Source organism: Natator depressus, chromosome 22, assembly GCF_965152275.1.
Source record: "Natator depressus isolate rNatDep1 chromosome 22, rNatDep2.hap1, whole genome shotgun sequence".
Classification (NCBI taxonomy): domain Eukaryota; kingdom Metazoa; phylum Chordata; order Testudines; family Cheloniidae; genus Natator; species Natator depressus.
In genome coordinates this window covers 17,948,863-17,974,812 of record NC_134255.1, presented here as the reverse complement: position 1 = coordinate 17,974,812, position 25,950 = coordinate 17,948,863, and the positions used below count along the sequence as shown (strand labels likewise).

The 25,950-nt window shown below is 50.5% G+C and overlaps 2 protein-coding genes across 4 annotated transcripts in view; one reads left to right on the top strand and one right to left on the bottom strand.

The window, feature by feature from the left end:
* Nucleotides 1–278: 278 nt before the first annotated feature.
* RNF214 (ring finger protein 214) lies at nucleotides 279–16,824 on the bottom strand. 3 transcript variants are annotated; one of them, XM_074936647.1, is made up of 17 exons: nucleotides 16,681–16,765; nucleotides 15,894–15,966; nucleotides 14,818–14,940; nucleotides 13,656–14,232; nucleotides 12,730–12,789; nucleotides 11,814–11,954; nucleotides 10,627–10,766; nucleotides 9,452–9,520; nucleotides 7,634–7,730; nucleotides 7,061–7,149; nucleotides 6,403–6,493; nucleotides 4,435–4,533; nucleotides 3,630–4,006; nucleotides 2,455–2,587; nucleotides 1,973–2,080; nucleotides 1,291–1,386; nucleotides 279–443 (listed from the first exon to the last, which is right to left on the bottom strand). In XM_074936647.1, exons 3-17 carry the CDS (start codon nucleotides 14,928–14,930, stop codon nucleotides 378–380), a joined length of 2,256 nt encoding a protein of 751 aa, XP_074792748.1. In that variant the 5' UTR covers nucleotides 14,931–14,940; nucleotides 15,894–15,966; nucleotides 16,681–16,765; the 3' UTR covers nucleotides 279–377. The 3 variants fall into 3 exon arrangements, with proteins under 3 accessions (XP_074792748.1, XP_074792749.1, XP_074792750.1); XM_074936648.1 differs by lacking the exon at nucleotides 15,894–15,966 and having other exon boundaries at nucleotides 16,681–16,824; XM_074936649.1 differs by lacking the exon at nucleotides 1,973–2,080.
* Nucleotides 16,825–17,769: 945 nt separating this feature from the next.
* PCSK7 (proprotein convertase subtilisin/kexin type 7) overlaps nucleotides 17,770–25,950 on the top strand; it is a 55,671-nt gene continuing 47,490 nt past the window's right edge. The window contains exons 1-3 of the mRNA XM_074936860.1: nucleotides 17,770–17,891; nucleotides 23,432–23,944; nucleotides 24,807–24,941. Of these exons, the coding sequence (XP_074792961.1) occupies nucleotides 23,444–23,944; nucleotides 24,807–24,941 (636 nt within the window). The 5' untranslated portion in view covers nucleotides 17,770–17,891; nucleotides 23,432–23,443. The remainder of the gene's footprint in view (nucleotides 17,892–23,431; nucleotides 23,945–24,806; nucleotides 24,942–25,950) is intronic.

Sequence of the window (25,950 nt, the reverse complement as noted above, 5' to 3'; positions counted from 1 at the left end):
TCCACAACAAGGTGTGCGCCCAGACAGCCCAATGCAGTACCGAACAGCCGCGTCTCCCACGGCTCCTTCCAGGCTCCAACAACTGCAGAGCAGCTCGGCCCACAGCATCTTGTGACAGACAGACACGAAAGCAACGAAGACAGCTAGGCTATAAAGCATGATCTGAAAAGGAGGAACGATATCAAATCTATGCATAATATACATACTTTTATTTATGAATTTGTATGTATACAGACTTTCTATACACACATTACCTATATAATAAAAATGTACATGTGTATACATGGTTGTATAAATATATAACTGTAGAAATCTCAGAACCGATCCTGCCTATTCACAGCGACGTCTCCAGTACAGATGCTTTGTTTGAGTGGCTGTCATTTGGGACTTGGACAAAAGGGGCAAGTGTCATTTGTGTTGGTTTGGGCCCAGAATTTGATGCACTGAAAAAGAGAGAGAGTCAATAAGGAGCCACCAGCCCAACTCAAAGGTGGTGTGTTATACAGAGATTCTATCAGCATCTTGCTGGTTCGGGGCGCTATCTCCAAGGGATGGTCTACTCCAGATTGCATCATTAAGATTTCTGCATCTGGGGGACCGAGTCCACGGCGGGGAGCTTTTTAACATGGCAGGAACACAAAAACCAACCATTCATGCTCTATGTGCTTCCTGTTTCCTCCTTAGCCACAAAGGGCAGACAACTGGGCTTTGCCCCCCCTGCATTTCACCCTAGTGAACCATGGTTGAGATGTCTCCTGTACCGGCACTAAGATCAGCCTCTCCTCCCCCAGTTAACAATTCACAGCTCCCAAAGCGATGCACACTCAGTGGGGGCCAGCTCAGCAATTCACCCTCTATTCTAGAACCTTCGGCTGTGACCTACTCCAGAGTGGGACACAGTTTGGGTCTAACCCTCCAAACACAGAGAGGGCAAGAGAGAAGCATTTAGAGCACGAATCAGATGACTGTGCATTCTTAAAAACCGCAATGAAATGGCCATCTAAAGAGGGCAAACCTCCCAGCCCGACGCGAGGACATGGAAAGGCTGGCTTACTGATTTCACCTGCCGCAGGGAGGACTATTCTTTCTTTTGGGAGCCTCATTTCCCAGGGGACTCCTGTCCCCTGCTCTGCATTTCCCACCAGCTATGTTGGGTCCCCAGCCCAGGGAGAGGCTCAGCACCCTGAACCGCACAAGCCACGTAAGAAGAGCATTTCCTGGCCAAGCAGCTGGCCCCTGCTGAGTGGCAGGAGGATGGTGTCCCAAGCCAGGGCTGTGCACTACACTTACCTCCTTGTGGAGCACGTGCGAACAGGCCATCGGGTGGAGCTCACTGGGCTGCACGAGTTTCTGGCACATTAGACACAGTTTACAGGTAGCAGGGGCCTGGGTCACAGCAGCAAGCATGCACACAGAAATGAGAGTCACAGAAGCCCGGTCACCAGGCGCAGCTCTAAGTGTCCTGCATCCCCCAGGGTCCACATCCCGCTAGACATGGTGCCTCCTGTCCCCATCCCCACAAAGAAGGTACGGAGGGGGGCCTTGCCAGGGCTGAACATTTAAGTGGGGAAACCCTGGGGACAGGGAAGCGTACCGGCTATGTGGCACTGATCAGACCGTCTCCCTCAGGGCTCCGCTTGTTTATACTGCGATTGGGCTCTCTCCCGCCCCATGCCAGTGTTGCATGCTTGCCTATCCCAGGCACTCTGGTATGCCCCCTCGGGCCCTCACCTGTGCCCTGCTGTGGTGGCTGTTTCACTCCTTCCCCTTGCGCTGAGTGCTCATGGCCAGCAGATGGTGAGGTGCCTGTGCCCCTAGCCCTTCCCCCGTCTCACCAGTCTAAGGTGAGAGCCCAGAGCCTGCACTGTGGGTGCCGCCCAGCCTGTGGGGCACATTGCAGGGGTGCACCCAGCCCCCTGCAGGCCATGCTGGGGAACATGCAGGAACGCCCAGGTAACTAAGAACATCTTACATGTGATGGTGTCCCTGGGTAAGACACCTGAGCCGGTGGCAGGAACATAGGGGCGCTGATCTGGGGCAGAGGAGCAGGAAACATGGGGGCCCTGATTCGGCCAAGTGGCTGTTAGCAAAGATGATAAAAGGTATTAGGCATGTTTTAGAGGGAGTGTTGAAGTCACCCCAGGGTATTTACGGGGGTGATGGAGACCAGCAGGGAGGGGACCTGTTGGACTCTGACTATTGCCTCCTTGCACAGGATGGAAAGCTGGGAGCTCCGGCTTTGCCTCTGTGGATGCCATTTGTTTCCTAGGGAATGGCCCTGTACAGTAGCACAGATCAGACCCATGCTGTAGTTCACTCCTGCCCAGCCCTCCTTTGACGAGCTCCAACCAACTGCCACGGGGCTGCCTTGTCCAGGAGCCGAATGCTGCCTCCTTCAATACAACCCCTCCCGCCACCACTTGGACCCCGACACTACTCATGCAGCTGACCCACCTGGGCACCCACTGCTGCACCCTGATGCTCGGCCAGCTTTGCTGCTACCAGCTGATTCAGCTCTTCCATGGTCAGCCCTGCCATGGTTCTCCTCGCTGTCTTTATCTGCTGCAGTATGTTCGTCAGCTGGGCCCTGAGGAGACAGCGAGCGGGTCAGAAGCACAAGTTCTGGTCCCAGGTGCCAGTCAGCTGGAAGGTCTGTTTCACCGTGGCAACCAGCACCCCTTCTAGCAAGGGACCCGAGATGCTGCCACAGGCTGGAGTCTGCCACGGCCTTTCCCTAACCACACGCTGAGGTCAGTCAGAGGTACCATTACTTGCCATGCTCTCCTCCAGAGGACAGCCGCAGCACTTGGACAACAAGGCACCAGTACTGCGGTTTCCATGCACTGATCCTCAGGGAACGCCTGGGAGGCAGGGCAGTACTATCACCCCATGTTACCGGTGGGGGAACTGAGGCACAGAGATCAAATGATTCGTCCAAGGTCACACAGGGAGAATGTGTCAGCTAGCACCCTACCCCGGGATCGTGCTCTCATTGCACTGGAAATACTGGGATACCTTAGGGTGAGGCAAGTCTAGTGGCGCTAGCGAACCCAGAAAATCCATGTCCACCCAGAGAGCCCTGCAGTGAGGGCAAACAGCAGCAGCCATCCTTGCTGTTAGAACACACCAATGCAACCCTACTGCGTGCTTTTACTCTGGGTCCCAGACTGCACCTCCCACCACAGCATCTGAGCCCCTTCCAGAAGGGTCTTAGCGAACACCGCGAAGTCTGTAACACACATCATGCACGGGCTTCAGTGCACTTCCCCACTGGTAGCAGAGTCAGTCCCAAGCCCTGACTGAGGCAGAGGAATAGAGGGATCTCCATGATGCAGACAGAAAGCTGAAGCACAGACAGCGAGGTACTGCTACGTCTGCTGAGCAGTTACGGATGCTACGAGAGGACCCAAGGTTATTGGCGGAGAACGTTCTGTGCACTGCTCGGCCCTACTCCTGGAACTGCTCGAGCACCGCATCCTCAGAGCTTGCTCCCACGCTCCAGACAAACGCCTTGGAGCCTTTCCTACGGCACTGTTGGCTACACATTTTCGGAGACTCAAGTCCAGCCTCTTTTAACATCTCTGTTGCTACCCCACATGTAGGGCCCCACCCCAGACAGGGACACTCACTTGTTACACTGGGGAAATCGAGCCAAGAGCTTCTCCAGGATCTTTTCCAGCTTATCGACCGGCTGTGGCCTGTGAAACTCGTGAGCACCCTTGACTCCTCCGAGCCCTGGCGGAGGCGGGATAGAGGCAGCAGATGTCATGTGAGGGCCGTGGGTGCTGACAAGAGATGCCAATACAGGGCTGTTCCTCCCTTGGGAAGCAGGCAGAGGGGGTGAGGGCTGATTAGGCCTGGAGACGACAGGGTTAAGGAGTGGGAAGGAGAGCGCCCGAGGATCAGCACTGGGCATGACCATGGGAACCGGGACCGGCCCAATGGGGAACGGGAGCCTGGGAGTAAGGGATGGATTGGGCTGAAATGCCGGCATCATGAACTCTGTCTGAGAGAGAGAAGAGAATACCGGTTAGAATAGGCTCGTGGGAAACCAGCCAGGAACTCCTTCCACCCAGACCAGAGACATGAAAACCAGGGCGGGTGAGTGGCAAGGAACCCACACCTCACAGATCCCCAGTTTCATCTCCCAGCCGGCCGATGAGTGCAGCTGCCATGCTATCACCAGAGGAACAAGGGGTGCACTGTAACTTCTGAGCAGCCAACTGGCTAATACCATGAACATGTGCACGTGCCAGACCACTACCTAAGCCAGGGTTTGTGACCAGCCTGCACCTCCAGTCTGCCCAATACAGGCAACTGTCTACTGGGGTCAGCAGCGAGGCTCTCTGCTAGCCTTAGAAAAGCCCCGTGCATGAGTGACCAGGAACCCTTCACACGGAGCATCTGGGCCAGGATTTGGGGCGTGACACTCACTTCTGATGGGGGTGGTGGCAGGGTGGGGGTTGGGATCTGTGGCAGGCTGCTCAGCTTTGCTCCATTCCTCACCAGCTGAATGTGAGCATTGAACTGGTCCTAAGAGAAAGAATGAAAAAACAAAAAACAAAACAAAAAACGTAAGGGGTGTATGTTACCAAACACTATCAGCCCAAGAGTCTCCCTCGCTCCAGCATGCCATGGCTGCCTGGGTGAAGGGTCCTAACAGCAAGCACCCGCAGGCTGATTCCACACCCTAACACAGCTACAGTTTTGCTGGACTGGACCGTATGGGGGAGGCAAAGGAATTGTTGCTTATGCAAAAGCCTCGCCCCAGCCCCTGCTGCCATGTGCACATACTGGATTTCCAGATACTGGCACAGGGCAAGCTGAGGCGTAGCTATCCATAGTCAGTTCTGAGGGGTAATCTGGGGTCACTGCATTTCTGTGGAGGACCATGTCCCCAGAGTACGGCTCACAAACCAAAAGAAAGAGTGATGATGTACAAACTTTCAAATGCAATCTCAGACACCCATTCAAGTGAATCCTATACATACGACTCAAGATGAGTCAAGTCCAGGACTAAATAGCTTTACTACAGAAAGTTATTTAGGAAGAAAAGAGAAACAAGCCTACAAACCTCCTGGGGAGGTGATGATGAGGTATTCAAGGGCATTTTATTGAGGTTAGACATCAGCCAGATCCTCAGCCCTGCCCGAGTTGTCTTGCTTGCATTTTGTGTTTTAATTCCTAGGCCCTAACCCATCTGGACACGCCCATAATTAGTGTTTCCTATCTAATCAAGTTTATCTTTTACAATGCTCACTTATTTCACTTACTGATTGCATGCCCACCATAGAGTGGCTAGACAAGACAGATCATTTTATAACTGCCTTGCTGTAGGAAGTAGTGCAGCTATTCGTGTGAGGAACAGATATATTTTAACAAATGGCAAAGTTATTGCCACAATAACATCACAGACCAAATCTGAGACTTTATTACAAAGAGAAGCTAAGTTTCTTCAGAACAGCACAAGGCAATGACCTTCAGCCCCACATAAAAAAAAGACCCTGGCTGACCAAACATATCTTCAAAAACCCTATGTTAGGAAGAGATTTCATTGCAAATAAGATCATACGTGTGTATTGTAACAGCCTCCATGTATTTTGTTAGAATATTTACATGAAAGCGTGTATTAACAATAGAGCTATTGAACGCCACAGTCAAATACAGAGAGGGGTCCTAGGTATACAGCCTGCCATGAAGGCAACAAGAACCCAAAAACTAACTATACACCCTATGTCACAGTTTCTCTTTGTCAGAGCAGCATTCTGAATTTACCTGAAAGTTTTCCTCTGTGTTTAGCTGTCCCCTAATTCAGTGGGTTCAAACTACAGAAGGACAGATTTAGACTGAATCTCAGGAAACACTTCCCAGCTGTAAGAACTGTAGGACAATGGAACAAACTGCCTATGGCTGTTTTGGAGGCTCCTTGACTGGAGGTTTTTAAAAGGAGGCTGGATCGCCATCTGCCTTCAATGGGTTAGACACAACAAATCCTGCATATTGGACTAGATGACCCTTGTGGTCCCTTCTAACCCTATGATTCTATGGTTTGAGACCACATCTGAGGCACAGCATTGTCAAGGTCATTAACACTTGGGAATGTCCATTTTCATGCTCATTGACAGAATTACGCAGTTATTCCTATCACCTGTTTAAGCAGTAAGTTTTGGCAATGTGGTTGGAGCTGTAGGAGATACAGAACAGGGACAGTGCGAGTCCCGAATAGTTTAATCTAATGATTATTTAAGGGCTTGCTTGAGAACACCTGACAAGACTTGCAGAATCAATGAACGTGGGGAGAGGGAGAAATAAACCCAATCTAGTACTTAAATTTGGTTCATGTTCCCATTCCTCCCGCCTAAGTATTTTTAGGGGTTGCTTGATGCCCAGCAGAGACCCTACCCGGACACTTTCTTTGGTCATTCGTATCCTGTTCAGCCTCATTTCCCACTCCTGCTCGGGTTGTACGGTCTCCAGTGTGGGTGGCGCTGACCTACTCAGAGACAAGAAGAATTAAAAGGGAAAAGAGGGTTTGAGCCCATGTTGTTTGGTAGCAAAGCGGGAACAGCTACAAGCAGAACAGAGACACCTGTTTACACGTTACTCCCCATCATTTTTCTCTCAACCCTGCCCCTCTTCCCCTGTCCCTCCATTGCAACTCTAACCCACTTTCTCCTCAAAGCCAGGAAAGGAGGGTCCAATCCACACAGATTCCCCCTGTATAAGAGAGCAGAACTTCAGGTGTGGGAGTTAGGGCACAAGATGTGCATCTCCTGGATTCGGGTGAAGAAAACTACAGCACACAAACCTCAACAGATTTGGTGCATGACAGAGGCTCAGCGGACAAGAAGAAAGAATATGGAGTAGCTAAAGATTAAGGAAAAAACATGGAAAACTGGAACTCCACCATCCAGTGTTTTGAGGACCTCAGGGCAGGAAACCTTAACTTGGTTGTAACAAAGTCTCTCACACTCAAACACAGACTAGTTGGGGTTTTAGGAGGGGATGAATAGATGCAAACGGGGTTACCTCGCTCCCTATTGGCCTATACAGAACTCACCTGAGGTAGGTGAGGTGTAGCTCCGCCTCTTTTTCGGCTTCTTCTAGTTTCAGAACCAGCAGCTCCTTCCGGCTCTCCAAGGATAATATCTAATGGAGAGAGAGATCACACACATCGAGCTCATGTAATTGATTATCTCCCGCAGGCCATGTTGCTCATCCTCCTAGGCTGAGCTTGTCACTTTGCACAGTGCTTAGCACGACGGGGCCCCAATCCTGACAAACATTCATCAGCAGATCACAGTGCAGTAATTTCTCTTGCCCCCTGTGAAGAGCAAGACCCATCCAAAGAGCCTGACACTCCACTGTTCCTTTCACCCATTCTGCAGGGAAGACACACACCGTGCCATTCCCAGCCTGCCATGATTATTAACTCTAGGCCAGTGGTTCTCAATCCACGGCCCGCTTGTGGCCCAGTCAGCGCACAGCTGCGACCCATGTGACTTCTCAGGGCCATACAGGTAGTTCGTCTATTGTGTGGATGTGGCCCACAATGGTAAATCAGTTGACAACTACTGGACTGTGCACTGTTCTGCATCAATCCATGACTTGCAACCATGCGGCTTAGACCAACCTCTGCTTTCCAAGCCCTTTCTGTTTCCTCCAGGATGTTCCTATTGATCTCATTGTGCTGGTTCTTCAGCTTATCTAGTTCCATCTCCCATACCTCCCTAGAAGCAAAAGCAGAACACGTCTGTTTAGGCACTAGTGTGACATGCTGACTGGCAACCTGGGACCACAGAGCCGCCAAAATGTTGGGTAAGCTGCAGTACATTCCTTGGATTGCACCAGGAGTGCACCCAGTTTGCAGACTATGGCAGCAATGACCTTCACCAGACATGTAGAGGCCGTAGATCTCAAGACCAAGCTGGCTCAGTGTATACTAGTGACCAGTCATTTCAGAGCAGGACACTGAACATCTTACTCTGAAATGGGCACCACTGAATCAGCCATGGAGATCCCTGCAAACTTTCACCTTCTAAGACGGGGTTCAAAGATGGTAGTAATGAACGGTCCATTCTCCTTCTCTTTGTGTGTGTGTGGGGGGAGGGGGGGGAAGGAGGGGTGCCTAAATATGCTGAAGGTTACTCCTTGCCAAGATTGTGTCCAAGTTTGGCAGAAAAAAAAAAAAACAGTCTGAACTAGAAAGAGACCTGAAAATGATGTGGGGGTTCCACTGGATCACAAATTGAATATAAGTCAGCAAAAACCTGCAGTTGTGAAAAAGGCAAATATCATTCTGCGGTGTATTAACAGGACTGTCGTATGAAAGACATAGGAGGTAATTGTCCCGCTTTACTCAGCACTGGTGAGGCCTCAACTGCAGAACTGTCTCTAGTTCTGGGTGCCGCACTTCAAGAAAGAAGTGGATAAGCTGGAGAAAGTCCAGAGGAGAGCAACAACAATGATAAAAGTCTTAGAAAACTTGACCAATGAGGAAAGGTTAAAAAAAGGGGGCATGTTTCGTCATAAGAAAAGACGACTGAGGGGGACCTGGGAACAGTCTTCCAACACACTAAGGGCTGTTCTAAAGGGGGCAGGGATCAGTGGCTCTCCATGTCCACTGAAGGGAAGACAAGAAGTAATGGGCTTAATCTGCAGAAAGGGAGATTTAGGTTAGATTAGGAAAAACTTTCTAACTATAAGGATAGTTAAGCTCTAGAAGGTGCTTTCAATGGAGGTTGTGGAATTCCCGTGATTGGAGGTTTTTAAGAACAGGCTGGACAAACACCCGTCAGGGGAGGTCTAGGTTTACTGGTCCTGCCTCAGTGCAGGAAGCTGGACTAGATGGCCTCTTGAGGTCCCTTCCAGATGAATCAAAACCCCTGATCCAAACAGCCCAAACTCTGAAGAAGTTCTATCTTTAGGGTCTTATATTACTGCCCATTACTATTATCTGAGCACCCAAGTTTGGCTCTGTATCAGAACTCTGAAGCTCGAACTTGTCTCTACTCAGAACATAAATACTCCAAAGTTAAAAACAGCATTAGGGCAAAAGTATATGGGATACCTTGGACTAGTTTGACCTCTGCAAGCACAAGTTCAGTTACAGGTAGAGGTGACAAAGTCATTCTGTATGGCCTAATTCTCATCCACACCAGTGAAGCACTTGGCAGTCTCTGCTCATGAGAAGCCTGTGCATAACACAGGTAAGGACTGATGGGCATTGGCAGAGCTGGGGAGGAGACAAAAAGCACGCACACTATCCCACGTGCCTCTAGCCCGCATTATCAGCCTCTCACCTGGAGCATCACATTCACCCACAGAGAAAAAGGTGAAGCAAGTCTCACTTTGAGCTAGTGCGTGTGATTTAATGTTTCCAATGAATTAAGGGGAAGGGAATGGAAGGAGAGCACTCCACAGAACTGATTTTATAAAAACAGAGTCCTACTTTTCATCAGACTGCTCTGCGATTAGAGAAACAATTTTATTTTCCTTCTCCTCCTGTTCTTTCAGTAACCTGCAAAAGGGAGAAAGGACAGACCAAGTCACTTACTGCAGGTGTGGAGCCTTTCACTTATCACTGCTACAGGGCTCAGAACTAAAAGCACATCAAAATCAGGAGCTCCATACAGTGATCTACATTGAGAAATCAACCACATCAGTATTTTTGTAAGGATTCCAGTGATGCTTTCAGGGGAGCATAATCTTCGCTATATCATGAAATTGTGCAAAGAAAGCCATTGTCCAAGGACCGGTTTATTTGCAGAGGGACACACAGGAAGTGGATTTGGTACTTGGATTATTATTATTATTAAGAAGGTAGTTTTAGAAGGACTGTTTAGAAAAATGCAATGGCTGTGCTCTTCAAAATAAGACCTACAGCATGGGACAGTTGATGATAAACTCTCTCCCAAAGTGTAAGATCATCCCCTCCCTTCTCCCAAAAGGAACCCAAAGTACTTTACAAAGTACAAGCCAAATTCTGCTCACTTTATCCATGTAACAGTCCCATTGGAACCAGTGAGGCAATTTGCATGAGAAAGGCAAGCAGCATCTGGCCCTAGAGAAGAACAGCAGCTGTTTTACAGTGCATCCCAACTCAACCCTCCACAGCAGCTCAGGGTGAGCAGCAAGGAACAACTCAGCCACCCAAAACTGTTAGCTGTCCATAGGGCACCCATCTATGCAGCAAACCATCCACAGGGGTAACTCTGGGTAGACAGGGAGTCATCAATCAAACTGAAATTGGGCCACAACACCAAGATGGCAAAGCACCAAAGGACTGAGTGACCCCAACTACTCAGGGCTTCAGCTGTATGTCTCCTTTGTCAAGATCAGTCAGCATTTACAGCCAACAACCTTGACATTGTCTCTTGGAAAATACATTCATTTTGGGGAGCCTCTGTATACTTAGATCTACTACAGACAGAGTTGCTTAAAACCTGAACAGACCTCCCCTAATATATTAAAATACATGCTGCTAGAGATACTTTTGACAGTTCAGAAAGGTCGCATGGTGGTGGTGCGGTCTCCATCTAGTGCATCAAACTAACCAGAGGGGGCCCTAGTGTTTAATCACACACTGTTTTATTTCAATAAACACTTGGTCTCCCACAGGAATACCTTCTGCCTTTCTCACAGAGCTTCTCAATTTCGGCTTTCAGATCCTGCTCCTTTTGCAAGAATTCTTTCTTCTCTTTCTCCATCTTCTTCTTGGTCTCTTCTCGTTTGATCGTCACATCCTGAATGGCCTTCAGGATCTCCTAGAGTATAGCCACCACCAAGCAAATAAAGAACGTAAGCTCACCACAAGATTGTTTTTTTTAATTCTGAACTTGGTACAAGTAATTATTCCCACAATTAAATGTGCCACAAAAGGGTTTTAAAAGATTAATGTTAGAACATTAGTTAAGCGAGGCAATGGGCTGAGAATTATGAACAGGAAACTAGAATCTGCTGTACAAGACAGATGAGTGGTCTACGTCACAGGTTTTCGTGCAGGGAGGAGTAGGGGGTTCACAAACAGGTGTCAGGGGTTAATAACCTTCCTCCCTTTCTTTAAATCTAGTTGAGAGGATGTGCTGAAGCTTTTTTCTGTTCTGACAAGGGGTCGCAGTATGGAAGAAGAGGCTGAGAACCACTGGTCTAATCCAATGGCTCTCAAGCTGCGGGCCACACTGGTCACACAGTGCTAACTCTCCTTGTTCCCAGCTCCTGTGATTCATACATGAAATACTTCCCTAGTGCTATTGCTGTTGTTGTCATGGGGATGTTAGGAGATCATGAACGGGAAGGGACCTGACCACGAGATGCTGTTTATTTAGATGTAGTCACATGATTAAAGATTTGGAAAAGTCGACATCTAAACAAGTCCTTAGCCCTGACTCTCGCCGTGACCAATATCTGATGCTTAGAAGAATCCCCACACACTTGGCAAGTTTCAGAGTAACAGCCGTGTTAGTCTGTATTCGCAAAAAGAAAAGGAGTACTTGTGGCACCTTAGAGACTAACCAATTTATTTGAGCATGAGCTTTTGTGAGCTACAGCTCACTTCATCCGATGAAGTGAGCTGTAGCTCACAAAAGCTCATGCTCAAATAAATTGGTTAGTCTCTAAGGTGCCACAAGTACTCCTTTTCTTTTCACTTGGCAAGTTGTGCTATGTTCCCCATAAGAGAAATCCCTGCCTGACCTCTCCAAGCAGCATTTTGTGCTCTGCAGCATAGCACTGGATTACCCCAGTTTAGCAGTACAATTGTGAACGGTGCTGGGCAGGCTGGATGTTGAGAGAAAAAGTGCTTCATCTGATACCTGGTGATTCTTCATCTCTTCTTCCCGACGTTGCTGGAGCTGCTTGAGCTGCACCTGGAGTTGATTCTCCACCTGCCTCTGTTTGTCTAGCACTTCCTGGTAACGTTCCTTCAACAAAGCCCTCTCAGACATCATCTTGCCCTGTAATGGACAAAAGTGTAGGTAAATGTTTCCTCTCACCTACTGCATCAAAGAGAATGATACAGACAGACCTGTCATGCAGTACAAAGTGATGATGAATCCGATGAAGTGAGCTGTAGCTCACGAAAGCTTATGCTCCAATAAATTTGTTAGTCTCTAAGGTGCCACAAGTCCTCCTGTTCTTTATATGATATTAACGTTTCCCAACCTAACACGAGTGCTACGACAATTCACGAAGGTTTTGTCAAACTCTTTGGGAGCAAAGGAGCTCAAAAAGAGCAAGGGTGAGAGAGATTTGGAAAGAAATAAGTCAGTGGTATTTCAACAGCCTTGTGGCCAAAGTGAAATAAAGGTAGGTCCAAGGTATCATACTGTAAGAAAAACAACAGGGCTTGAACCCTGGGTCCTGGCTTAGACCTACCACCTTATGGGGTCCCAGGACCCTGAGTTAGCATGATTTGTGCATAGACAGAAGGGGGCTAGGCTTGAGCCTGAATCCGGAGCTACACTGCAGTATAGACACACCCAATGTCATTTTACCTGTAAGTAAACAGAGTATTTAGGGCCTCATTTTCAGTGGTCCTGTTGGGATCCTGAGTTCCCACTGACTTCACTGAGTTGGAAACCCTGATAACAGAGAATGGAGGCCTCCTCAGGTCTGAGTAACTTGCCCAGTGACAGAGTTAGTAAAAGATCTGTGATCGGAACCCAGGAATTTGAGAAGTAGTCCCCTGTTCTAATCACAAGACTGGCTGTTCTTTAGTACTGTACTCACCAAGTTCTTTTCAATATCTTGATCTGTGTTCACCTCCATATCAGCAGTCTTGAAGTCAGTCTGCAAAGATAGAAATGATTACTTATGTTAGAGCTCTTTGGAGGTGCAAGCAATAGTTTCATGCACAAACAGTTCCTACTTTTAAAGGAACTTTTAGTTGTCTCCTGAGCCAGCCCTGACACCATTTCATTCATCAGCCTTGAAGAAACATTAGACAACCGGGCAGCATGACTGGGATCAGACTCAGTGCTCACGTCAGTTGGTGCTCATAATTCCCCCACCCTCTTTTTTGTTTATAAAACACAATACGCACATACTGTAACTGATTTTACGAGGTACAGAGGTATGTACTGCTTTGTATCGGGAATGCCTGCAGTCCATTTCACTCATTACTATGCTATCTGCCATTCTCACATCCTTCCCTCCTACAAAATAGCTGACATCTGCAACACCCTACCAAGGAAAGAGCCCTTCCAGGGAGCCTAGAAAATGACCTCTACAAACCAGGGAAATCAGAAACCATTCAGAATAGACACAGAAGCTTTAATTCTTCCTGCTACAAGAGGCATATATCGCATGAACATATTGGCAAAGGATAACAAGGATTGTTCCAAACCTAAGAAGATTACTGGATTTTAAAAGGGATCCTGTCTCTAGGAAGAGTTCCAGCAGGATCCTCTGCCACATCACATACTGTGGATTGGTGGATTAAAAGGCCCTATGGAGCTATTAAGCATTTACTTGCCTGAAACAAACAAAACAACCAGAAAACCAGAAGAGCTTGCCTGGTGCACACAGCAGGCTCTCAGCTGGGAATCAGTGCTTCTGTCTTCCACCCCCCAAACACTGCCCCCCGCCCCCCCCTTCAAAAAACCCAAGCTAGAGAAAACTCAAGCTTCATGAACATAAGGAAACTGGTACCTGACCTGCACTGCAATGTTCTGAGAGGGCTTCTGGGATGAAGCTTTCTGATCTAAGTCCTGTGCAACTCTGCTGTTTTCAATCCCATTCTCCCCATTTGGTGGCACCTCCAGGGGTTTACTATCCAGCTCCAGACCTCCATCCCCTCTGGCCTGCTGCAAGCGTGAAGCTTCCAGTTCACCTTCAGAGCAATTATTGGTAGCATATTGCTGTTCTGCATGGACATCAACCTGGAAGTGCAGAGAAACTGTTTGCAGATTTTCCCCAGTCAGCAAGGTTCTTTCTTCTTCCACCGCACTGTCTGAACCCTCTGAACCAGACTGATAAAGCTCTTCATTTGAGGAACGCGCCTGCGTCTCTCTGGAAACAGCACCAGAGTGTCCTACCGCTCTGGGCATAGGTTCTTCTCCTTTGTTCTCTGCAGCCAGCAGTGATGCATCAGTCAGCAATATCCCAGGATCACTTTCTGCTCCTCCTGAATGAGCATCTCCTGTACTCTCACTTGTTATTGGTTGGTTATGATCGGCAGCTTCCAATGATAGGGGATCATTCTCATTTTCTTGTATAGAAAGGTCACTTATGCTATTCAAAAGAAACAGATACTAATCCATACTTTGCATTCCGATTGCATCTTTCACCCAAGTCTCTAAATAAGTGCTTTAAAAAGTATATCCCACAATCAACCTGTGCGGTAGTTCAATGTTCTCATATTACAGATGGGGAAACTGAGATAGAGGAGAAGCAACTTATCCAAGCCCACACGGCAAGTCTGTGGCAGAGCCAAAATCTCAGACCAAGGAGACCCAAGTTACCATTAGGCCACACTCCCACATTTGCTCTGTTTATCGTACACTCTTTAATTGGTTCCATTCTCTTTGCTGGTAGGGATTTTAGAAACTTTCACACCATACCCATCACTGGGCTGTAGGGAGAAGAGGACTAGTAGAGAAATGGTCTTCAGTTTTCCCCCACTGTCTATGCCCTCCATATGCTGTCTCACAACAAACTAGTTCAATAAGTTAACAACACATTGGACTTCTGCCACTAAGGTCAGTGCTGCTTTTGCAGAAGTAAGAGGCCATTAAAAGGAACCATTTGATTGATTTTGTGCACAAACCATCAGCGAGTGACCTGACACACACACACACACACACCCCTACACCCTACCTCACAGGCAAACTGTCAAGTTCTTTGTATGGGTCTGATTCTCGCGGGGCCAGCTGGCCAGCAGTGGATTTCTCAGGAACTGGCACCTCATCCTTGGTTTGCTCTGATGCCATAGTCCTTTCACTGCAGTTAAAAATCATCATTAGTATTACAGAAACCCATAGAGGTCCCTGGCAATATGAGGGCCCCCTTGTGCTAAGGACTGTATGAACGTGTCATAAGAATCCCCACTGCAAAGAGTTTACAGTTGACACAGACAAGATAAAGGGTTGAAAAAAAGAACGTATCGCTATCAGCGTTTTACAGATGGGAAACATGAAGCATTAAAGAGAGATACATTTCCTATTTATTTATAACTTTAAAAGTACAGGACATTACAACAAAGACAAACCTGTTTAAAACAGAATCTCTGGGAACCATTAAAGTGGATACATCTGTATATGGCATCTACAGACATTGTGGCTCATTATTACCAGACATCAGTTAACAGATGAGTAAAGATAAAATCACTAAAATGACAGCTGTACCATCTTCTAATATTAAAGAAATCAATAGGGTCTCAGTGACAACCTCACACAAACTATGAAAGAGGAAACAAGTAACTGCTGATGAAGCATGATACCAGTATCCCTTTTCACCAAATACTCGACCCGTGGGGCTGTCCCATGGTACCCTTGCAAACATGCAATATACACAATACAGGACTATCCAGCGTGATTCATTTCAGAGTAGCAGCCGTGTTAGTCTGTATCCGCAAAAAGAAAAGGAGGACTTGTAGCACCTTAGAGACTAACAAATTTATTAGAGCACAAGCTTTCGTGAGCTACAGCTCACTTCATCCAATGCTTATGATCTAATAAATTTGTTAGTCTCTAAGGTGCCACAAGTCCTCCTGTTCTTTCTGCAGTGTGACTGAACCACTTTACAGTCTGAGACCAGCTGAAATTCTTCAGTGGATATTTGACGAGCAAGTCTATATATTTGCACGGGGAGGAACACATGGATTTCATACACAGCGTTCACAGCTTTAGGAGCTCGTCTACACCAGAAAAATGGGTCCGGGGGCATGAACTAACCTCAGCCTGCTGCTTGGTGTAGACGCACAGCAAGGCCTTTTCCCTCAAGGGGCAGGCTGAGTCCCACCCGAGGCTGGCCGAGAGAGGAAAGAGGTGTTGCAATGCAGCCAGGTGAGAAACAGAAGGTGTGAGGAGGCGGAGCTCAGTGAACGCACCCTGAGCGGCCCAGGGAAGGGGGGAGCAGCCACTGCCGTGGGGGTGGGGCCGGGGGCTTCTCAGGCAGGCGCCAGGGGGGCTCTTGGGGCAGAAGATGGGGAGCTTGCTCAGACACCCCCCACTGGGGCGGGGAGAGGGGACCCCCAGGGCGGGAGGGAGAAGGGGGGCCGGGGGGGAGGGGACCCCCCCCGGGCGGTGGGGGGAGAAGGGAGGCCGAAGGGCGGGGACCCCCCCCGGGCGGTGGGGGGAGAAGGGAGGCCGAAGGGCGGGGACCCCCCCCGGGCGGTGGGGGGAGAAGGGAGGCCGGAGGGGACGGGACCCCCCCAGGGCGGAGGGGGAGAAGGGGGGCCGGGGGGAAGGGGACCCCCCCAGGGCGGAGGGGGAGAAGGGGGCCGGGGGGAAGGGGACCCCCCCAGGGCGGTGGGGGGAGAAGGGGGGCCGGAGGGGACGGGACCCCCCCAGGGCGGTGGGGGGAGAAGGGGGGCCGGAGGGGACGGGACCCCCCCAGGGCGGTGGGGGGAGAAGGGGGGCCGGGGGGAAGGGGACCCCCCCAGGGCGGTGGGGGGAGAAGGGGGGCCGAAGGGGACGGGACCCCCCCGGCGCGGAGGCCGGGCCGGGGCCGCGCACCCACCTGCGGCCGGAGCCAGGCCTAGCAGCGCCCCCTCGCCGGACACTTCCTGGGCCGCTCGCCGAGGAGCCGGCGGAGCGAGCGGGGCGAAGAGGCGGCGCCCCCGCCGGCCGGAGCTGGCTCCGCTCCCGAGAGCGCCCCCTGCGGCCGGAGGTCCGGCCCCGGCGGACACGGGGCCTGTCACCGGGCGCTATTGACAGCGACCCGATAGAAACCCTAGAGAGCTCGCCCCGGGAGGAGCTCTACAGAAATCCCGCCATTGCAAGCATGGGATTTCCAGCAAACCCGGCCACATCCAGGGCTGATCACGGCAACCTGCCCGGGGCTCCCAGGACAGGGGCAGCACAAGCCCGAGCAGGGAATCAGGTCTTGTCAAAAGACAATGGGACACGCCCAGACCAGTCCCCAGACTGACACCCCCCCGCGGTGACTGATCGGTGCTGGGCGGGGGTCACACCCTCGCCTGCGGGCCCCTGGCTCTAGCTGCAGGGCCTAGGGGGAGAGCTGTTGTCAGACCGGCCCCTGTGCCCGGGAGGGGCCGGTACCCAGCCCCAGGGAGATGCTGGGAGTGAAAGTGACCTGGGTGCAGGGCTGGAGAGCGGAGACACAGCCCTGCCATGCCCCGGGGTTCCCAACCCCTGGGATTGGCCTGGAGTCTCCAGGAACCAAAGATTAACCTTTAACTAGGGATGAACAGAGCCACCAAAAGTGGCCACCCTGGGTGGAGAGCGCCCGGGCCGAGGGCTTACAAGGGGCCCGGGGAGCCCCCCAGGGTGCTGCACGGTCACTCCCAGGGGTGCCCCCCAGAGCTCACCGGAGCCGGTCCCACCCAGCCCCTGGCCACCCAACAGGGGCAGGGGCAGCAGACACCAGAGAAGCCCCCGCGAGCCCCCAGCGCGAGCCCCGCCCAGCCGCCCGAGAACGAAGCCCGCGGGCGATACACGCGGACCACGTGGGTCCTAGAGCCAGCCCCGGGGGCGCTGCAGGGGAGCGGGGCCCCCAGGATCCCTCCCGGAGCCCCCGGCCCTGCAGCGTGGGGCCGGCCGGCGCGGCGCAGCTAGGGGCGGGTTCCCGGGACGGGCGGACGTGACGCACCTGTCATCGGCTACACTGTATCCTGGGGCCGGTGCGGGCTGCACGGGGCGACGAGCCGCCGGAGCCGGGAGGGACCGAGAGCGCCCCGGGCCGCCCCGATCCATGAGGCTCCCTGCACGGTGAGGGCTGCGGGGAGCTGGGGTGCAGAGCAAGGGGAGCTGATGGGGCAGCTGGGGGGTGCGCTGCAGGGGCAATGGGGCAGGGGCAGTTGGGGGGCAGAGCAGTGGGGTGCAGGTGAGTTGGGGGTGCGCTGCAGGGGCAGTTGGGGGGCAGAGCAGTGGGGTGCGCTGCAGGGGCAGTTGGGGGGCAGAGCAGTGGGGGGCAGGGGCAGTTTCAGGGCACTGGAAAGGGACTAAATCGAAAGCAGGAATGAGGCGAGGCGGGAGGCTCGGGCGAGGGGTCAGGGAGCTGGGCAGGGGGGCAGCATGGGACGGGCATAAGGTCAGAGGAAAGGAAAGAAGAGGGCAGAGAGAGCTTAGAGTGGAGACAGAGTCTGGTAGGGGGCCAAGCAGAGGAAGCCAGGGGAAAAGGGAGCAAGGGAGTTAGGGGTCCCTTGTCATGGAGAATGACAGCATTTCATTCTTCCCTTAAAGGAGTTATTTATCCAACTCCCCCCCTCCTCCAGTCCCCCAATAGCTCTCTCTTCCCATGTGTTTAGGAGGAGGTTCTGGGAAAGTGCAAAGTGTACCCTCTTCTGAAGGGGCTAATCCTGTCCCGTTTGCTGGGGGCTGGACAGAGACACTTCTGCTGAACTTTCATATATCCCTGAATATCTTGGGCATGCAAAGAGCCGGGAGAATAGCACTGTCCAATAGCCTGACACTCAGTTGGGAGTCACAGTTTCTGGGTTCCTATCCTGCTCTGCCACTGATGTGGCTGTGTGACTTAACTTCCCTGTGCCTCCTTTCCCCCACATGAGTCAGGAATAAGACTTGTGAACAATGATTCCTGTGTGTAAAATACCTTGGGATCATCTGAGAATAAGGTCTTATAGAAAATCAAAATGTTATCGTAATTATGTGATTTATTTGAGCATAAGCTTTTGTGCGTAAAAACCCCACTTCTTCAGATGCATCTGAAGAAGTGGGGTTTTTACCCACGAAAGCTTATGCTCAGATAAATCTGTTAGTCTTTAAGGTGCCACTGGACTCCTTGTTGGTTTTGTGGATACAGACTAACACGGCTACCCCCTGATACTTATTGTAAATATGATTATTCAGCGGCCTTTGTGTAGTTTTGTCAGGTGGTCTGTCTTTGGCTGCTTGTTTTCTCTATTTCAACAGCACCCTATCTCTTCAGGAAGTGGGGAAACTTTGAAGGTTTTAGCCGCTGGTGTGTTCAGAAATTTACAGCTACCAGTTTCCTCCTTAGAGGAGATCAGTCATATAAAAATACCCTGTTTGGGGTAGGGAATGAGGAAGGGAACCTAGATCTCAGGATGAAGTAGGATAGAAACCTGGCTGAAGGCATCCCATATGCTGAGTTAGCAGTTGTAATCTACAATACATTTCCTCCAACTACTATCTACCACTTTCTGAGCTGTTCATACTCTGTTCTCATGCTCCCCGGATCTTGGCATGTTTCCATCTCCCAACTTCTAGGCCTGTTTGATTTTCTTGAGTGTCATGGAGTCATAGAATTTAAAGGCATTCTAGGTGCTGAGCAAGCAGATGTTGCTGGTTTAATCACCCCAAGGTCTTCCTGCTCTGAGTTGTTTTCCTTTTCTAACCTGCACTACAAAACCCTACAGGTTAGAACAGAACAGAGTGTGAACCAAGATAAACAGGGCCCATGACTAACACTGAGCATGACAGAAATGCAATGATACTCCTTTGGAATAATGACTCTAAGGGTGTGCCTACACACAGAAGTTGCACTAATTGAACTAAAGGCTGGTACTCAACCACTTCAGTTAAATGAGTACAACTTCTGTCTGTAGATAAGTCCTAATAGTGAACTCTTTAGGGCTGCCAGAGGTCGTGAATATGCTTATACAGACTTTCATGGGGGTACTTCTGATTGCCAGTTATACGCAGGGCACTAGAAAACATCAACGCTGTGATTCTTGCGAGTGGGTGTGCATAAAGAACTACATGCATGGACTTGTCAGACATATTGTATGAACAACTCAAGGGTAGATCATGCAAGTGCCGTCCTGGCATAGCTATAGCTTTGCCTCAAACACACCATCTAATAGAGGGCAAAGAATAAGTAAAACTTGAGGCCTGTCAACTCAGAGGAACATTCATGTTATTAGTTCTGTGCATGTCCTGTCCACTTGGACATTAGTGAGTGAGTTTCAAAGTGAAGCTGTTACTGCCTCAGTTAACCATTTACTAAGAATATTCTGTATTTTCTAAGTGCAGTCAAGGAGCATTTAATAGAAGTTAATTAAGCCTCATAAATCTTTATAGGGTGGATAAATATCCCCATTTTATAGTTGGGTAAACTGAGGAGAAGTGACTATTGAGTGTAACTGATACTTTGGCTCACAAGACAGCGATCGTGCCTTGCAGAAACTTTTAAAAAATGGGAAGTTACTGATTTGCTAAAACTGTTCAGAAAAATAACCTTTGACACAGAGCCCTACTGTTTCGATTGAGCAAGCAATGTCCTAATTGCAGTAGACAGGAATCCAAAAATGAGTAAGCAGCAGTTAGTGATTATGCAGTTGAAAATTAATGAAATACAACAAAGTCTGGAAATGGACTAAAAGTGGCCAGTTGTAGGGCTGGTTCTCACAGACTCTGGTATCTACTCTCTTTCTGTTATGTGCTGTCTAATTAACTAATTATTTAATATATCCAGTCAAGTTGACTTCTGAGGGCTCTTTAATTACTGAACAAATTCAAACCTTACTAAAACCCTTGTTGGAACAGTGTCCATGGCAGAGCTGGGAAAGAAACCCAGTTCTATTCCCTAGCCCAGTGGTTCCCAAACTTGTTCCACCGCTTGTGCAGGGAAAGCGCCTGGCGGGCCGGGCCGATTTGTTTACCTATCGCGTCGGCGGGTTCGGCCGATCGCGACTCCTAGTGGCCGCGGTTCGCTGCTCCAGGCCAATGGGAGCTGCTGGAAGCAGTGGCCAGTACCTCCCTCGGCCTGCGCCGCTTCCAGCAGCCCCCATTGGCCTGGAGCAGCGAACTGCAGCCACTGGGAGCCGCGATCGGCCGAATCTGCGGACATGGCAGGTAAACAACCCGGCCCGGCCCGCCAGGGGCTTTCCCCGCACAAGCGGTGGAACAAGCTTGGGAACCACTGCTCTAGCCCCCTGATCTGACCCTGTTGGTTGGTTTGGAGTTGTGTCTGCAGCGTGATTGTGTTTTTGTCACTCAGTGTGCTAATGGGAAATACTGGACATTGATCTGAAAGATTTGAGATGGAAAGGGAAGCTGAGGGCAGGATACGTAACACAAGAACCAGGGGTCACCCAATGGAATTAATAGGCAGCAGGTTTAAAACAAATATAAGGAAGTACTAGTTCACACAACACACAGTCAACCACAGGAACTCATTGCCAGGGGATGTTGTGAAGGCCAAAACTATAACAGGGTTCCAAAAAGAACTAGGTAAGTTCTTGGAGAATAGGTCCTTCAATGGCTATTAGCCAAGATGGGCAGGGACAACAGGGGATGAATCAGAGTAACAGCCGTGTTAGTCTGTATTCGCAAAAAGAAAAGGAGTACTTGTGGCACCTTAGAGACTAACCAATTTATTTGAGCATAAGCTTTCGTGAGCTACAGCTCACTTCATTGGATGCATCCGATGAAGTGAGCTATAGCTCACGAAAGCTTATGCTCAAATAAATTGGTTAGTCTCTAAGGTGCCACAAGTACTCCTTTTCTTTTAGGGGATGAATCAGTTGATGATTGCCCTGTTCTGTTCATTCTCTCTGGAGCACCTGGCATTGGCTGCTGCCGGAAGACAGGGTATTGGACTAGGTAGTATAGCTGTTCTTTTGTTCTTTTTTGTTTGTTTTTGACAGTAGTCTGCTTGTGCAGAGTCTGTGCCTCCTGGAGCTTAAAAGGAGCACTTGGAAAAGGCAGATGAACCGTGAACTTGTGTGACCTTTTCTGACTCAGCCACTTAGTGTAATATTTCAGTGAGCAGGTTGGCTTTGGTCTCCAGCAACATCATGCCACTACGGAAACCCCCCTCTCCCCTGCAATCTGCAGTCAGTCTTCTGGATCCTGGCTTGTGGTGCATCACTTCATAATGGAGATACGGGAATGCAGTGGACAATGGAATGTTACCATCTAGCAGCCCATCTGTCTGATGGGGGGAGGGATAGCTCAGTGGTTTGAACGTTGGCCTGCTAAACCCAGGGTTGTGAGTTCAATCCTTGAGGGGGTCATTTAGGGATCTGGGGCAAAAATTGGGGATTGGTCCTGCTTTGAGCAGGGGGTTGGACTAGATGACCTCCTGAGGTCCCTTCCAACCCTGATATTCTATGATTTGTTCACCCCTGAAACTAAGTGTTGACAATTCATTGGTGTGAGATCTCTTATCTCCATTACACTTTTTAATGAGCCGAAAGCCAAAAGCCAGTTACAGTCATTCATGTTCCCTTTTCACAATAGGTTGTGATTTTTTTTTAATTGCCCCTCCCTTCCTGTTCCCTGATCCTTTACCCATCATGAGCATTAGTTGCTGATGGTGTCTGACAGGAATTGCACCCCACTGACTTATTTCACATGCTTGTAAACTGAGTAGGGGGGAAGCTCTTGTGTAATTGTTAACAATTAAACTGCTGGTGAGGTGAGGTATCACAGAGCTCCAGTGACTATTAATGCACTAGTCCAGGCACATGCAGGGGTCGGAGGTGGGCGGGGCCGGAGGGTATGAATATTCTCACTCCTGCATGAAGTGGGACTGGCTTTCAGTGCAACATGCCACCGAAACCCAAACTCAGATCCTTGGTTGTGGAGTTTGAAATGCGGCCTCAAGTTACGAGCAGGTGAGAGTCGGATCACAGAGAGGAAAGCAGTGGGTTCCTTCTGCTGGGGACAGGCTAGGAATATGTTTAAGGAGACTTTCCAAGAAGGATCTGGATCTCAGATGTGTCCATCTGATGTGAATATAGAGGTGTTGTAATGTTTTGTTTCTGTGTAGCTTTATATTGTTAGCCTCATGCCTCTTCCCTGTAGGCTGGGGCACAGCTGTCTGAGCAGAGCCAGAGGAGGAAACGATCAGGCAAACTGTCCTTTTGTTCTGCCACTCAACAGCATTCAAAAGGAAACCCAAGGCTGGAGACTTTTTTCCCTGTTGAGCCTCGGGTTGAATCTGCCCAATGTCAGTGATCCCAGGAGACAAGTCAGCAGTTTGTCTGGCAGGCAGTAATTTCACTCGCCCACAATGGGTTCATGGCTGCCAGATGATAGGATATTTTCTCCTAGGTTGGGTGTGGCATATTCAATTCCAATTCTAACATTATTGGAAAGGCAACTAACTCCGTGACAGTCAGCACACAAAGGAGCCTGGTGCTGTCCTTGTTGGACCAAAGGGCTCTGCAGAGTCCTGGCTTCGTTTTAAGGGCAAGCTTCTCGGAGGGATGTGGGGCTTTCTGGTCCAGAGGATGTTCAGTTATGTGCTTGGGGGTGAAGCCCCCAAGCCCAGCCTGATCATGTGAAGGACTCTCACTCTCCGTCTTTGCTCTCTGCAGCCCGCTTGTCTGATGCCGCATTGGAGGAGGAAGGCGCCATTATGGAGTGCTGTCATGGAGGCCACCCTGTGTATCCACACGTGCCTTTGGCTGATTGCAGCCTGGACTCCCTTGCTAGGGCCAAATGGACTTGCACAGGGTTCAGAACTCGATCCTGGGGCTAAAACCCAGGAGATGGCGCAAGGCTCTGGAGAGTTAACCTGGGCCGTGCACTTAAATGTGCCGGAGGGGCTGGCCTCCCATGAGGAGGAACTGGAGCAACAGGCAGACGAACTGGCCAGGACGGGCGGCCTGGTGAACCTGGGCCGGATCGGGGAGTTAAAGGGCCGTTACCTCTTCACCCACCAACCGAATGACCACACAGAACGGGGACCTGAAGCAATAAGGAGATCGGTGGAGGCTTTATTTGCACAGCATGACCGCGTGCGGTGGCACTCTGAGCAGAAGCTTCTGAAGCGCTCCAAACGCAGCCTGCACTTTAATGACCCCGAGTACCCCCATCAGTGGCATCTGGTGAGTGTCCTTCCTGTGCGAGTGGTTGTGGGATCTCACTGCTGCTCTGGGCAGGCTGCAGCACTGCCAGCAGGGGGAGCCCTGGGATTTGCCTGGAAACAGGGGAGGGAAAGCGGCCTCTTGGAGATCAGAAGGGATTTCTTTCGTTAACAAACTCCGAGAAACAAAGGAACTGTTTGGTCTAGTTCCCAGCGCACAAGTGATCGTGTCGCCAAACCACTGCCCTGGCTGGGTCCCTGGCTGGCATGCTTGGCAGATAGGGCAGTGAGCTCCTGTCCCATCCTTGGAGGTGGTTCCCCCAGGGCAAGGGAATGCCCTGCCTCTCTCTGGGCTGTACTTCCATCTCCTAGGGTTGGTGATCCAGCACCTTTCACCAGCGGCATGCTCACTTGAAATCAACTGGGCTGGGAGAGTGGGAAACTGACCTGTCCTGGTTCTTACTGGAATAGGGAGGTGGCGGAAATAACACGAACCTGAGCAGAGGCCAGACAAAGCATTGTGCCGGGAAAATATCCTGCCTTTCACACTGGTATGGAAGTTCCCAAGCCCTCCTGCTGCTGCAGGGGATAGGTACCAGTTTAAGGCCTGATTTTATTGATTGATTTGGGAGTGCCAGGCACCCACAGCTCCAGCTGGCCACTGGGAGCTTTAGGTGCTCATCGTCTCTGAAAGTCAGACTCTGTCAGAAGGCTTCTTGCACTCCCAGCCATCAGCTTCATGCCCTCCCCTAAGCAATGGCTGAGAGCAAATGCTCCTGTAATCTGCCTGGGAGCCAAGATCCCTGTGTGCTCTGACCCTCCTTCCCCAGCCGCTGCCCCAGCTCTGCTGTTGCTCACCTCTCCTTCTTTCTGCCGGCGCTTAGAACAATCGGAGGACCCCGGGAAAGGATATCAATGTGACGGGCGTCTGGGAGCGGAACGTGACAGGCCGCGGCGTGACCGTCGTGGTCGTGGATGATGGCGTGGAGCACACCATCCAAGATATACAGCCAAATTACGTGAGTACCCCACAGCCTGGCTCTGGAGTGGGATGCCCCAGCTGGCTCTGAGATACGAGCAGCCAATAGCCCAAAGCAAGTGGCTGCCTAGGTACAGCCCAGACATGAAACTCTTCACCTGGTAGCTCCATTGTGGCAGCCGCATGGCTGTTCACAGGACTCAGGGCCCATTAGCAGCAGCACCACTTAATCCCCCTGGCGGTGTCTCTTGTGCCATTGATGCAAGTCCTCTCCCGCAGTCCCTCCCCGTCACTGGAGTGGGGGAGATGGGGCTTGGAACCAGAGGCTCCTGCTCTCTGGTGGCAGTAGCTGACTGGCCTGGCGTGTGTCTCGTGGGTGCAGGAGGCCTACATGAACACTGCACAGACTGCTAGTGAGCAGCAGATGTCTGGGGCCTGCTGTGCCAGGCGAGCCAGCTGCTCGCCATAGGGCATGAGTATCGGAGGTGCCCACCTGGAGATCTTACAAGCTGCTCCCTTAAGTAGAGAGGCAAAGCCAGGGCTGCTCACTGGGAAGGAGCTTTCCCTTGCCTGTGGAGGGAGAGGTGGGGGTCATGTTTGCTCCCTTCTCCACCCCTGCTCCAGGGTGAAGTGAGGGCACTTAGCCTTTGTTTGCAGTCGTTTCTGTTGGCTGAGGTACCTCTGGCTTTGGGTGCCGCAAACGTTCCCTGTCTCTACTGGCAGGCTGGGCAGAGAGCAGCTACATGGGGAGAGGTGAATGTCACTGTCCGGGAATCCAGGGTATGCAGTGAACTGGCTGGGATGGGGAGGAGGACATCTTTTCTAGATGCTAAAATGTCATTAAATTTGACTTTACCATTCCACTGCCCATCAGGACACCAGTGCTGGTTCTGCTAATATCCTTCCACAGTGATACATAATGGGGTTTGGTGACTAACCCACATGGACCCCTGCCTCTGCATTCTTTAAGCTTTCAGCTTATGCTTTCCAGGCCTGCTAATGTGGTATTAAATCTGCTTTCTCAAAAGAAAGGAGATCTCTAAGCTGCA